General features: G+C 47.8%; 1 protein-coding gene across 1 annotated transcript in view; it reads right to left on the reverse strand.

Annotated features, from left to right (window-relative positions):
- The window catches only part of Slc15a4 (solute carrier family 15 member 4), a 27,371-nt gene extending 19,169 nt beyond the window's left edge, over positions 1-8,202 (reverse strand). The window contains exon 1 of the mRNA XM_005344521.2: positions 7,627-8,202. Within this exon, the coding sequence (XP_005344578.1) occupies positions 7,627-8,175 (549 nt within the window). The 5' untranslated portion in view covers positions 8,176-8,202. The remainder of the gene's footprint in view (positions 1-7,626) is intronic.
- Between the last annotated feature and the right edge of the window lie 6,046 nt (positions 8,203-14,248).

A 14,248-nucleotide genomic window follows, 5' to 3' on the forward strand; every position in this document is an offset into this window, starting at 1 on the left:
AAAAAAAAAAAAAGAAAATCAAGAATCAAGAAGTGCTCAAGATTGGCCCCAAGCTAACTCTCCCCTTCAGGTGAAAACACACACACACACACACACACACAAACACACACACACATGTAAACCTTCTGCAGATCCCACCTGGCTGGTAGCTAGGCGAGTCAGGCCCAGCCGGGCTTCTTCCACCTGTGCTTTTTACATCTACACAGACACTCTCAGGACAGGACAGGTCCTAGTCAGCATCATTCTGCAGTTTCATTGCACAAATGGTCAAAACCCACAGCCCAAGACTGACTTGAACATATACAGACACATCCTTAATGGATGGATAGGGTTAAAATTGACTCCATAGCACCTCTTCTGATCCACAGAGCAATCTCCTCTCTAGTACCAGGAGCAAAGCTGCCAAGTATAACATGCAATAAGGCTTCTGCTTGGCACTCATGGTTTCCTACAGAGTATTTAAGATTAAGGTGAGGGTACAAACTATACAGTCAAAACTGAGTATCCCTTGACAATTATTAAACTCCAAATGATAGCTACTGTGTTGGCAAGTCCTTTGCTTGAATTTAGTCAGATAGTTATAATCATGTCAAACTGAAAAAATCCAAGTTGTTGGTTTGATCTTTCCTTTCTTCAGGGCCAGGGACTTAACACGGTCCCTGCAGATATTAGATTTGACCTTTACCACTAAGTGCCATCGCTAGCCCCCAAAGCAAGCAAGCAACCATAAGGATTTTGTTGTACACACGTCAGTTCTGAACCAAGGTTCCACTGAAGGCGGGCATCACTGCAATCGTTTATAGCCGCAGTTTCTTACAGCGGAGGCACAAGCTTTTAAATGTTACTCAACAGTGGACACCAATGTCCATGACACAGTGGAGGCAGGCCAGAAAGAAAAACACATGAGCAAAGAAACAGAGAAAATAAAACTCAAAGTACATACATACATACTTTCTGTTTGGTTTCGTTTTGTTTTTTGAGACAAGGTTTCTCTGCGTAGCCCTTGGCTGTCCTCAAACTCAGAGATCCACCTACCTCTGTGCTCCCCCCCAACCCTGCCCCAGTGCTGGGATTAAAGGTGCGCCACCACTGCCTGGCTCTTTATTCTTTATATATACACTGTACTTTGTGTGTGTTAAACACCACATACACATAAACATGAAAGGGAAGGGGCCAGTTTAAAGAAAAAGAAAAGCAAAAGCAAAAGCACCTCTTTGGAAATGGGATCAGTTGTCCAGGCCAGCCTCAAACTCCTGGGCTTAGATGATCTCCCTGCTTCAACCTCTAGAACTGCTGGAAGTACAGACATGCACCACAACGCCCAGCACAAGACATTAGATACTAACTGAATGGTGCCAAGCCCTTCCCATTACACATCACAGGATCACATACATCTTCCCACATTCATAGAAACGGTCCTTCCGCGGGCGGTGGTGGCGCACGCCTTTAATCCCAGCACTCGGGAGGCAGAGGCAGGCGGATCTCTGTGAGTTCCAGACCAGCCTGGTCTACAGAGCTAGTTCCAGGACAGGCTCCAAAGCCACATAGAAACCCTGTCTCGAAAAACCAAAAAAAAAAAAAAAAAAAGAAACGGTCCTTCCTCCAAGACAGTAGGAAATACTTGTTCAACTGGCCTAGCAGAACCCTAACCTAACCCTAGCATAAGCAAAAGTCCTTATGCCCTTTGTAAACTCGGTGGTCAACTGACTTTACTGTTCAAGTTTTCAGCCATGGTTGCTTCATAAAAGGAGGCCTACTTTCAGGGCCTCAGTAGCCACACACCATCCGTCAGCATACAAACGGAACTGCTGCTGACTGAGCTGTCTGTCACATGCCTCTCCTTGCCTTTGGCCAAAGGCCACAGCTTCCCAATATACCAGTCGCATGACATCATGACATCACCACATATCCTGCCAAGGCTGAACAAGCTCCCCATAACCCCTCCACACCCCATGAAAACACTGCAGTCAAATAGAGAGGAAAGGTCAGCAGGCCAGAAAGGAGAATAGGTTTGACGGTATCAGATTTGCAGGAGCCTAACCTCTCCCCACTGGAACAAACACCACCCTGGGTGTCCTGATGCCATGTTTCAGCACAATCTCAGCACTCAGAATCTCTGCTGAAGCAAAGAATTCCTACAGTCAGTAGAGGAGCCTGACTCAAAACTAAAGCAAACCACAAAGGCAGTACTGTCTACTCTACCTACATGGTAGCTTTTACCTCGTAGGCTCTAAGTAACCCAGAGTGAGTTCCAACTCCTTATGTAGCTGAGGCTAGCTTTGAAGTCCTAGGCCTCCTGCCCTGCCTTCTAAGTACTGGAGTCATAGACAAGCACCTAGCACTCAGCTCACTATTTCAAGTATCACCAACCAAGAATGATTGACCTCTGGCGACTGGTAAGTACTAGGAAAGGCAAGGGGCAGAATTTTGCTTTCAAATGAGAGTGACTTATAGATTTGCACTCACTTTGAAGTGACCTGATACTTGTGCTCACAGCCACAGCCTGGCCCATCTCCCACATGAGAGGGCACTCTGGCAGCACCAGTCAGAGAAGCAGAAGCACCTTAAAGACAGCAGCCCATTCCTCTAAACAGGAAAGGCCAGAAAGAACTGCCCCAGGCAGAAAACATTGGCACAGCACCCTTCCAGCCATCAGGCTTCTCCCGCAAAGTAGCTGACACATTAGAAACAAGGGAGGTCTTGAAATCTCCCTCAAAGAACAGTCATGAGGCAGCGGAGAGCAAGTGCCTCCTTAAGGATTCCAGTTACCTGCTAAAGATGCAACTTACACAACACAAGATGAACCTACGTGTGGTTCATGGTCTCTCGCAGTCTCAGAGCTGTCAAACCACCATTGCCCTGGCCAGAAGCCCGTGTATCTGCTTACTCACTGAATGGTCAGCATCCTTTACTTACTGAGGTGCTCATTACACCCCTGGGAACCCTAACCTCTTGCTGTGGGTGGGTAGCATGTTCACAGAAGACAGACTGCGGTAAGTCAGCTGTTCATCAGTAGAGGGACCACACCTTACTTTTTACTGAAACATCTCAGTTTCAGTAAAAGTTGGAAAAAAAAAAGGAGGATGTATCCTTCTCTTACATTTTTAGCTCTCTAACTTCTGTTAAAAACAAAAAATACTGGGCCAGCACAATGAGATGGCTCAGCAAGTAAAGGCATTTTCAGCAAGCTTGAAAACCTGAACCCCATCTCCAGAATCTGAATGGCAGGAAAGAATCCACTCCTGCAGGTTGTTCTGACCTGAAATGCACAGCATTACCATGAAAACACACACACACACACACACACACACACACACACACACGAATAAAGACAAAGGCAGGTAAATCTCTGTGAGCTCCAGACCAGCCAGGGATACACAGAAAGACCTTGTCTCAAGAACAAACACGTAAACAAAAGAGCTCACTGACCCCCCCCCCATACACATACACATACATACACACACACAACCTCTTTGACTGAATCTCCTAAAACCAAACCACTCTTCTATGTAACAAAGGCACAACCAAACCTAAGACCATCCTAAGCACCCAAAACAGGGGCTTTAAAAAAGACAAATGGTTGGGGTACATACACCTGAAATTCCAGCACTCAGGAGGTAGAAGCTGGAGGATCAACATTATTTTGATACCAGTCTGTGCTATACATGGAATTCCAGGCCAGCCTGGTTACAGAGCAAGAGAGATCAAAAAACAAAACAAAACAAAAATCAGTGGAAGCCTGGCATGGTGGCACACACTCCTCACACCACCATTCAGAGGCTAATACAGGTTAGACGGCCCATCTGGGCTACTTAGTCAGTCTGAAGACAGCATGGACTACACAGAAAAACCCCAGGTCAAAAAAATAAAATGGCCAAGAATGGAGGGGGAGACGTGACTTGGGCAAAGGCAGGAATATTAGTAGTTCAAAGTCATCTTCTACTAGTGAATTAGAGGCCAGCCTGAGCTACACTGAAACCCTGTCTCAAAAATATAACAAAATAAAACAAAAACCCACAAACAGAAAACAAAACCAAAACACCAGAGAGCCAATCACTAAGCACATACAAGTGGCTGTGAAGTTTCTCTAGGGTCCCAGATCCAGAGGGTCTCCTCCTCCAGATGGTGTTAAGTGTGGAGATTCTGGAGACAATTCCAATTACTCTGTGGAAGAACACCTATTCTTAGCTACAATGACGCGTGCAGGCTGGGACCCACTCACAGTGACCCTCACTGGAACCATTCAACAGGCCTGCTAGGGAGAGCTAATCAATGGTCTAGTATCTACTGGAGAACACAGACTGTGGAACAGCTGGGCCTGGACAGACAGACAGTCACCCCATGCATACTACAACCAAAGCTTCTCAAACTGTGTGTGTAAAACTTGGCAACAGTAACAGGTTGCTGAATGCACAAGGACCAAAAACAAACTCAGAATCAATGTGCAATGGACCAGAGATGTTCCTGGCAGGGCTTGCCCATGCTGCATCCTGTGACGTCTGTGGCCTTGATTCTGCACAAGGACCACCTGCACTTTACACTGCACACATTGACATGCCTCATGACCACAACAAATGTGCCTGACACTCCCTGGCTAGACTTGACACTACTTCATACTATGAGCTGCACTGTTTCCACTGCACAGAGAACGTTTTTCTGCTCTCACAGAAGCACTGTGGCTTAATTCCAAACAGCCAAGACTTTGAATATGTCCCTATCAGCTATCACTTTCAAAAGCTATGGCTTTGGAATGTATCAAGTTGTGTAAATACCCTTCTCATTTCTGTACAAATTGGACTTCATCTTTAATAAATAGTAAGTTATTCATATAGCAAAGAACTGCTTTAAAACAAATTTATGATTTGGGTGATACCAGTTAATGTTTTATTTGAATGTCTATTTTAGACTCTGAGTCACATAAGTTCTTGGGTGAAAGGGGCTGTGAGTGCAAAGTCTGAGGAGCTCTGCGTACACCATGAGACTCAAACTATGCCAATGTGGGGATGCACAGTAGAGGTACACTTTGTGTGGTATGGTCCAGTTTGCTGCTTACTTTCCTGTCGATGTGATAAACACCATGACCAAGGCAACTTATAGAAGGAAAGATTTATTTTCCAGAGGGCTAAGAGTCCATTATAGCAGCAAATATGTGGGCTACAATAGCAGGTATTGATCTCAAATAAGGCCCAATCCCAGTAACATACTTCCTCCAGCAAGGTCACACCTAATCCTCCCCAGTCACCAACTAGGGACCAAGAATCCAAATATATATGAGACTTATGAGGGTCATTTTGTGCAAACTACCACACCTAGGCTTAAGACATTCGGACAGAGCTAAAGTGCTTTGACCCTGTGTCTTCATATAGCACTAGAAGCTAAGCTCATTGGAACTGCCCCTGTGTGAAAATTCTAAAGTGACAACTACTTCTTTTGCTTATATTTTACTTTTACGAACCACTGTCTTGCTCTGTAGCCCGTAACAGCCTAGAGCGATATAGACTGAGCTGGCTTTAAGCTTGTGGCAATCCTTCTGCCTCAAAATCTGAAGTACTGCAGTTACTACTTCTGTCACAGTTGAGATGTGCCCTCACTGAATTGGTTAGCCTTGTGGACCATGTAAACAAGGCTTCTGAACACGGCCCAGTCCTATATTCATGGTGCTACTCTCTGAGCAAATGATTTTACCTTGGTCACTTAAATTTCAGGCACTCAAAGATCAGTTTAGTGCCAAGACCCAGGGCTCCTTCCCTGCAGTCACAAAGAACCCTCTAGCAGTCCCTACTGCCCTCCTCCCACTTCTGAGTCCACCCCTTTCTTCCAGGCCACTGTCTCCACTCAAGGCCACATGCACCAGCTGCAGTCTGAGCTGTGTGCGTGCTCACCCACCTGCCACACAACCCACTTTTTTTTTTTTTTTTCGGTTTTTTGAGACAGGGTTTCTCTGTGGCTTTGGAGCCTGTCCTGGAACTAGCTCTGTAGACCAGGCTGGTCTGGAACTCACAGAGATCCGCCTGCCTCTGCCTCCCGAGTGCTGGGATTAAAGGCATGTGCCACCATCGCCCAGCTCACAACCCACTTTCTATGGCAGCCACTTGCAATCTCTCTGCAATGAGACAACATGTGTCAGGCTTTAGGAGACATCTGGCCTCTATGACTACTCAATTCTACAAGTCTAGGGGAAGCAGGGGAGATGAGTAAGCAGGAAAGAGCAGGACCTTAAAGAGCTTTATCCACAGAGCCTGCCACTCCAACCCCACATAATTTCCACTGCTTACAAAATACTCGATTTGCATTTGACCACTAGATCCATTCTTAGCCTGTGAGAACCCTAAAAGGGGAAGCTGAGCAGCTGAGGCACCCAGATACTAGCAGATCACTTCTGCTCTCCAAAGCTTTGGCTCCTCCTTCATCTCTTGGTCTTGGTGTTCAGAGCAGCAGCATGGTTTTGGACTTTCCTACCCAGCTCACCCCAAAACTTATTTAAAACAATGAAGATGATGGGGGCTGGAGAGATGGCTTAGTGGTTAAGAGCACTGCCTGCTCTTCCAAAGGTCCTGAGTTCAATTCCCAGCAACTACATGGTGGCTCACAACCTTCTGTAATAAGATCTGGTGCTCTCTTCAGGCTTGCAGACATACACGCAGACAGAATACTGTATACATAAATAAATAAATATTAAAAAAAAACAAAAAGCAATGAAGATGAAAACTAAGTGCTTGCTGATGAAAACTAAGTGCTTGCCCGTAAGTTTGTAAACAGAAAACTAGGGCAGTGGCGGGTCTTCGTACATGCATACAATCCACATCTCTACAACTTCAACTTTTCTTTCAGATTTTAACCCAAATGACTCCACCATTAGAAAGAACCTTCTCTTGAAACCCACCCTGGTCATCACATCATGAATAATCACCTCATTGGGTGAAGCCCTTCCCACCACCCAGATCACACCTGCTTTCTGTCTACTCAAGGGCTTCCACCCACACTACAAGCAAGTTCCCCCAGAGCAGAGGGTGGGTGTGGTTCCCACCCCTCCTTCAGTGCTGTACCAGATGCAAGGGCAGATGTGGATACAGGGTGTGAGGCTCTCTTTTTACCAGTCATGAAACTTGTGCGAGGTGTGGAATGCTTACTTGTGGGCTCCTTTCTCACCTGGATTAGAAGTAGCCTTGCTCTCCCTCCTACCCACTCAGTAGGCATAGGAGCACTCTACAAGGAAGTGCCCCCACCCCTGACAGGTCTTCTTCCTCCCCTCCCTAACTAGAAGGAAGAGATCAGAGGCAGGTGATCTTATCTACACTACAAGAGAGATTCCCTGGCCAGGAAGTATCCCCTTCCATAGCCTTAATCTTTCTCAAGATGTGAGGTGCAAGTGACCGGGTTGGGGAGCTTGATGGGCAGCTCCTTGCTCTCCCATCAGTCGCTCAGTCAAGTGTGTAGGTTAAGGTATAGGGGTGGCTTCTTCCATCAGTGGAGAACCCTGGGGCATGTGCTGGTACAGAGTACCGGGACGGTCCCCGTATCTTCAGCGTAGCGCACCTAGTGCAAAGTCAGGCATTGGTTCAGGTAGGCGTGGTGCACGGTAGGTGCAAAAGCAAAACAGGGAGGACGGGAGCGGGTCCGGCTCACCTGGTCCGCGCCGAAGGGCGTTATGTTGGCCTTGACCGTGGCCACACCGAGTCCCACGAGCACCAGCCCCGCGAAGGTGGCCGGAGCGCAGCGGCGCGCGGCGACATCGGGACACACCGCCGTGCCGTTGGGGAAGGGAGCCGAGCAATTGCTGACAAGCTCCGGGCTCGGGTCCCCGCAGAGCGCGGCGCGCGAGCGGGGCGCGGCCAGCAGAGGGAAGGCAAGCATGCCGAGCAAGTAGAGTGCCAGGCTGAGCAGGATGGCGCGCGCCCGGCCGAGCTTCGCATCGGCGAGCCAGCCCCCGAACGGCGAGCCCAGGTAGGTGAGGCCCATGAAGAGCAGCAGCGCCTGGCTGGCCTGCGCGCCCTCCCAGTTGAACGGCGCGCCATTCAGGAACAGCACCAAGTTGGCCGTGATGCCGTAAAAGGCGGCGCGCTCCAGCAGCTCGGCCAACAGCACCGCCCCGCACGCCGCGCGCCGCCCCGCAAACGCCCCGGCCGCAGCCGCACTCCGCCGCGAACCAAGCAGCGGCGCCCGCTCACCCTCCATGGCTAACTCCCTGAGTACCAGGTTCCCTAGCTCTCGCGAGAATGCGCTCCCCGCCGTCTCACTATTGGGCAGGAGGAGGACTTCCGGTCCGGCCCCGGAAATGGGACAAAGCGTGGCGGCTGCTTGTTGTTGAGATGCCTGGAGGTTTTGTGGTTCCCATTGCTGGAGGAGATCCACGGGGAAATTCGAACCCTGTGCTCCGAGGTTCCGGAACCACGCTGATGACCTAATCCAGGTCACCCGCGTTTAACTCTTCTCTCCTCCCATCGTCTCTGGTACCCGAGGTCAAGTCTAAGCCTTATTCCCCTGACAGTCTCGGCGTTCTCTTCCTATCTGCTAGCTTTTCTCGGTCTGTTCGGCTGGAATCTCTCCCTCACTCCTGATTGATCCGGCCATTCCTTCTCCAAACCCTGCCCTCTAAGAAAAACCTGCCAAAAAAAAAGTCCAGTTTCATGGTGGTGGCGGTGGCGCCTGCCCACCTGAAGCTGATAGCTGCTCAAGACCCGCCTAAAAGTTACCATAGTTGGGCGCCACCAACCTCCCCCCCCCCACACACACACACACTACGTCTACAAAGTGTTTAAGCCCCCTCTTTTAGACAGGCCTGTTTTTTCCCCCACCCCCCACCTCATATCTAGGGACTGGAGGGTCACCCTGGAGTGCTTTGCCCAAATAATCCTGGTCCTTTACTTTTTAATTCAGCTTGAGCTGGCTTACTACGTCGGCGACGGAGAAACCTATCATCTTGATGCCAGAAGCCAGGAAGGAGTTAAACCTTCCCTGCTGGACAGACCCAGGTCCCTGACCACGTGGGAAGCCACTCTTCATTTTTCTCCCTCTCTTTTTGACAGGAATGACCGCTCAAGGGAACACCAATCCTCTTCGGAGCAAAGACCATCTAGGATGGATGCATTGCTCTAGTCTTCAATCTCCAGCACAGGCTTGGGAATGGGCAATTTCTGGTCTAGACCTGATCCTCAGTCACCCCTGGGGTGTCTACTGCAAAATTTATCCAAATTGGACTGTCAAACACCCTAAGTCCAGAACACCTTATTTCCTTTTACTCTGTGACCTGGCCTCAATACGCCCTTGATAACCAGTCAAGATGGCCACCAGAGGGAACTCATCAACATCCTCCATGATCTTGAGACTTTCTGTCCATATAGACAAGTGGTCTGAGCTCCCTTACATCCAGGGATTTGGGGTTCTGCTCTCCTGCACCTCTCTCTGTAGCCAGTGCCCCATGACACAGGTTTTGTTGGCTAGGGTTGAGGCACCTCCAGACCCGTGTTTATCTGGGGACTTGGACACTGACCACTCCGCCTTGACCTTGCCATCAATTCACTGGCATCTTCCCCCTTCCCCTCTTACACTGCAATGTTTCTCCATGGGCATTGCACACAAATGGTGCACAGACCTACACGAAGATAAAACATCCACACATAAAATAAAACTAAACAAATCTTTGGGGACTGGAGAAATGGCTCAGCAGCTAAGAGCACCGTCTGCTCTTCCAGAGGCCTTGAGTTCAATTTCCAACAACCACATGGTGGCTCGCAACCATCTGTAATAGGATCTGGCATAAAGTTTATAGGCTGAGCCGGGCGATGGTGGCGCACGCCTTTAATCCCAGCACTTGGGAGGCAGAGGCAGGCGGATCTCTGTGAGTTCCAGACCAGCCTGGTCTACAGAGCTAGTTCCAGGACAGGCTCCAAAGCCACAGAGAAACCCTGTCTCGAAAAACAAACAAAAAAGTTTATAGGCTGCTCATATATATAAAACAAATACATAGCTTTTCTTTTAAAAGGGAAGGAAAAGGTCTTTGGTGGTGCACACCTTTAATCCCATGTCTTGGGAGACAGATGTAGGTAGTTTTGCATAGTGAGTTCCACTGAGGCTGCATAGTGAGACCCTGTCTCAAAAAGGAAACAGGATGCACGTTTGTCCACACATAACACACAGGAAATTAAAAAAATAAAATGACTGCTAAATGTGACGTGTGGGCCAAGACTGTAGTGGGATGACAGTCCATTTGGACTGACTGAGCTGTCTCGCTGTTTATTGTAGATGTGTAGTTTGGATAGTACTAAATTCATCTAAAAGGATTAAGCTGACTTCCTCAGGGAAACGCAGAACTAAGAGGAAGAGTAGATTGGAGGGCCTCAAAGTGTGTGTATGGAGGAATCTTGGGCAGTGCTCTTAGGTCCCTGAATTAGAAACTTTGAGAACAGAGACAAAGCCAACACAGAATGTTCTAGTATGGTCACAGTGTTGGGAGTGAGCCAGTGTCTTCATTAGCTTCAGTTGTCAGCTTGACAGATAGGAAGAGGAAACCTCAGTTGAGGAAATGCCTTCATCAGATTGGCCTTTGGGTGAGTCTGTGGGGCATTTTTTTTTTTTTTTTTTTGGTTTTTCGAGACAGGGTTTCTATGTGGCTTTGGAGCCTGTCCTGGAACTAGCTCTGTAGACCAGGCTGGTCTCGATCACAGAGATCCGCCTGCCTCTGCCTCCCGAGTGTTGGGATTAAAGGCGTGTGCCACCATCGCCCGGCTGTGGGGCATTTTCTTGATTGATGATTGATGTAGAAAGGCCCAGCCCGTTGTGGGTGATGCCACCACTGGGCAGGTGCTTCTGAGTTGTGTAATGAAAGTAGCTGAGCAAGTAAGCAGCGGTCCTCCATGGCTTCTGCTTCAGTTCCTGCCTCCATCTTCCTGTCTTGAATTCCTACCCTGACTTCCCTTGATGATGGATTATAAGCTGTAAGCTAAAATAAACACTTGTAGCTTGTTTTTGGTCAGTCACAACAGAAATCAAACTAGAACAAATTTCCTTGAAAAATATTTGGTTATCTTTAAATCGTGTGTGTGTGTGTGCTGTCCCATCAGATAATCGTGAGCTATTTGATGTGGGTGATGGAAACAGTTTAGGTCCTCTGGAAGAGCAGCAACAGATCTTTACAGGTGAGCCATCTCTGCAGCCCTTAGCAAGATCCTATTTCTCTGAAGTGTCTGATATAGGCAAATATCAGTAGGTTAGTCAAGGGTTCCCAGACAATGAATGTTAGGGGGACTGTACAACTAGAGAGCGACTGTAGGATATAAGATTGGTGGGCAGGCAGAGTCTTGTCTTAAAAAGAGGTAGGCTGATCTCTGTGAGTTCGAGACCAGCCTTGTCTACAAGAGCTAGTTCCAGGACAGGCTCCAAAGCCACAGAGAAACCCTGTCTCAAAAAACAAACAAATCAAAAAATGGTTGTATGGCTGTATGGATAAAATAAAAACAGTTTTTCATTCTGCGTAAATAAGCTGTATGGTCTGTTGGCCATATCATGAAAGAGCTGTTATCTGCTGGAAGTGAACCATTTATCAAAAACAAAGAGGCTAATGTTGGAAAGATGAAGTCAGGAGTGCATACTGCTCTTGCAGAAGACCTGAATTAGGCTCCCAGCACCCATATTGGGTGACTCACCCACCACTTGTAACTTCCAGTCTAATGCTCTGTTCCGGATCCGAGGGCACCGCACTCAGGTGTACAAACCCACACTCAGACATATATACACAATTAAAAATATTTTTTAAGATGCAGAAGTTTCACATGTAAACCTGGTTGTCTTGCTGCACAGAGGCTCAGGCTATCTGAGCTCATTCTTCTGAACCAAGAGTCAGGTTATGGTAGCCTGGGTGTAGTCTTCCCGGGTACCATCGCCACAGGCCTGGACTTGCAACCTGCTGTGACTAAAAACGTAACAAGAGGCCTGCGCCAGGTCTGAGTCTAAGACTTTGGAAGTTCTGGCAGCCTCCGCTCCACATACTTTGAGTCTCTGAGCTACACTGTTAGGAATGCAACTGCCATGCTGGAAATGCCAGCCTTTGACACAGTAGTCATAATTAAAAATGAATTTAAAAAAAATGATAACAAACATACAACAAAGAGGCGGTGAATTTGATGGGACTGGAGAGATGGCTCAGTGATTAGGAGCACTGACTGCTCTTTCGGAGTTCTCAGGCTCAATTTCTAGCACCCACATGGCCTATCACACCTGTCTGCAAGTCCAATTTCAGGGCTTCTGACACTCTCACACAGAAATACATGCAGGCAAAAAGCATCAACAGACATAAAAATAAATTAAAAGAGCCATGAATTTGAAAGAGCAGGATTGGAGGGGAGCACACTGGACGCTTTGACTGTTGACATTTCCTCATATTTGGACTGGGTGGGGCGAGTCACTGAACTCTCCCCCTGAGATGCTAGCTGCTTCCCACAGCACTTGCCAGCTATCTGTGTGTACTTCTGACCTAGCTGCATGTGACTGTATGGTGCCAGCTGCTGCCAAAGTGTCCAGACACTAGATACCCCAGCAATGAAAAGTCGTCCATATTGAGATGACACTTTCCATTGTAGCTGTTTGGCCCCCCCACACTCCTGTTGAGAACTCCTCACTCATGTTCTGTATACTGTGGAATAATTCTTCTGACACAGTAAAGACGCATTTCATTGTTAATAAGATGATTGGCCAACGGCTAGGCAGGATTTGGGGGGCAGAGAGAATGCTGAGGAGAGAAAGGGCAGAGTTAGAAGAGACACCATGAGATGCAGACTGAGCAGCATGGGAAGTACACGGATGAGGTAATCAAGCCTTGGGGCAGCACATAGAGCAAGAGAAACGGGTTAATTTCAGTTATAAGGGCTAGCTAAAATGGAGCCTAAACTGTCGGCTGAGCATTTGTAATTAATATTAAGTCTCTGTGTGGTTATTTGGGACTGGCAGGACAGGAAAGTCCACCTACATCTGTAAGCAAGCCCAATATTCTCATTGGTTCCCCACGCTGGACTGTGATAGTCATTCTTCGACTTGTCATTGGTGCCCTGTATAAGGGGGAAGGCATTTAAGTCCCCCCAGCAAGTGTTTCAGATCCAGCATGTCATGGCTGCTCAGCCTTGGCACTCTGGCCACTTTTGCCTTTCTGGACCTGTTTGTTTCCTCAGGGAAGCTTCCTACACCAGCCACCTTGTGGTCATGGGCAGTGCTGTCTGCCTTCTGATTTCTCTTAGGTATGGACAGTTGTGAATTCTGTTTATTCCAAAGTAGCAGTAGCAACTAAGATTCCAGACAACCTGAATGGAAGCAAAAGACATAAGAAAAAAAAAAAAAGAAGCAGTCTGTGCTCTGATGTATTAGTCTCAGGACGACTCTGAGTTTCTTTCTTTTTTTTTTTTTTTTTTTTTGGTTTTTCGAGACAGGGTTTCTCTGTGGCTTTGGAGCCTGTCCTGGAACTAGCTCTTGTAGACCAGGCTGGTCTCGAACTCACAGAGATCCACCGGCCTCTGCCTCCCGAGTGCTGGGATTAAAGGCGTGCGCCACCATCGCCCGGCTTGATATTTATTTTTTTATTTTTTTTGCTTTTTCGAGACAGGGTTTCTCTGTGGCTTTGGAGCCTGTCCTGGAACTAACTCTGTAGACCAGGCTGGTCTCGAACTCACAGAGATCCACCGGCCTCTGCCTCCCGAGTGCTGGGATTAAAGGCGTGCGCCACCATCGCCCGGCTTGAGTTTCTTTTAATAGAGGATGTGAGACCATCCGCTTAGAGAAATGAGCTGCTTCAAGTTCTCATTTTATTTGACGGTCTGGGGAGAAATCCCTGCTTCTTCCGTGCCTTTTCTCTTTTGCTTTAAAACCCACAAGATGTCTGCGAACATCAATCATTCGTCATCAGAAGGGGAAAGGGCAAGAGGGAGGACAAGGGTAAGTGAAAGAAGACCAAGTTCTGCTTCTGTGCATCATGAGATGTTCCGGATGTTAAGAGTGCAGTGATGCCTACCCGCCCACTGCTAACCATGGCTTTTTATCACCATGTAGGCCAGGCCAGCCTCAAACGCACAGAGATCCACCTGCCTCTGCCTCCCAGTGCCAGGATCGAAGGTCTTTAATCCCACCACATCGAGTATCATATTTGTTCTAGGATTTTTTTTTAATTTTTTATTTGTGTTTGTATGTGCAGGTGCTCTTTCTTGGAGGTCAGAAGAGCATCTTGTCTCTCCTAGAGCTGGAGTCAGACAGCTGTTAACAGCTGGTC

The sequence above is a fragment of the Microtus ochrogaster genome, chromosome 2, assembly GCF_000317375.1.
Source record: "Microtus ochrogaster isolate Prairie Vole_2 chromosome 2, MicOch1.0, whole genome shotgun sequence".
NCBI classification, from domain to species: Eukaryota; Metazoa; Chordata; class Mammalia; order Rodentia; family Cricetidae; genus Microtus; species Microtus ochrogaster.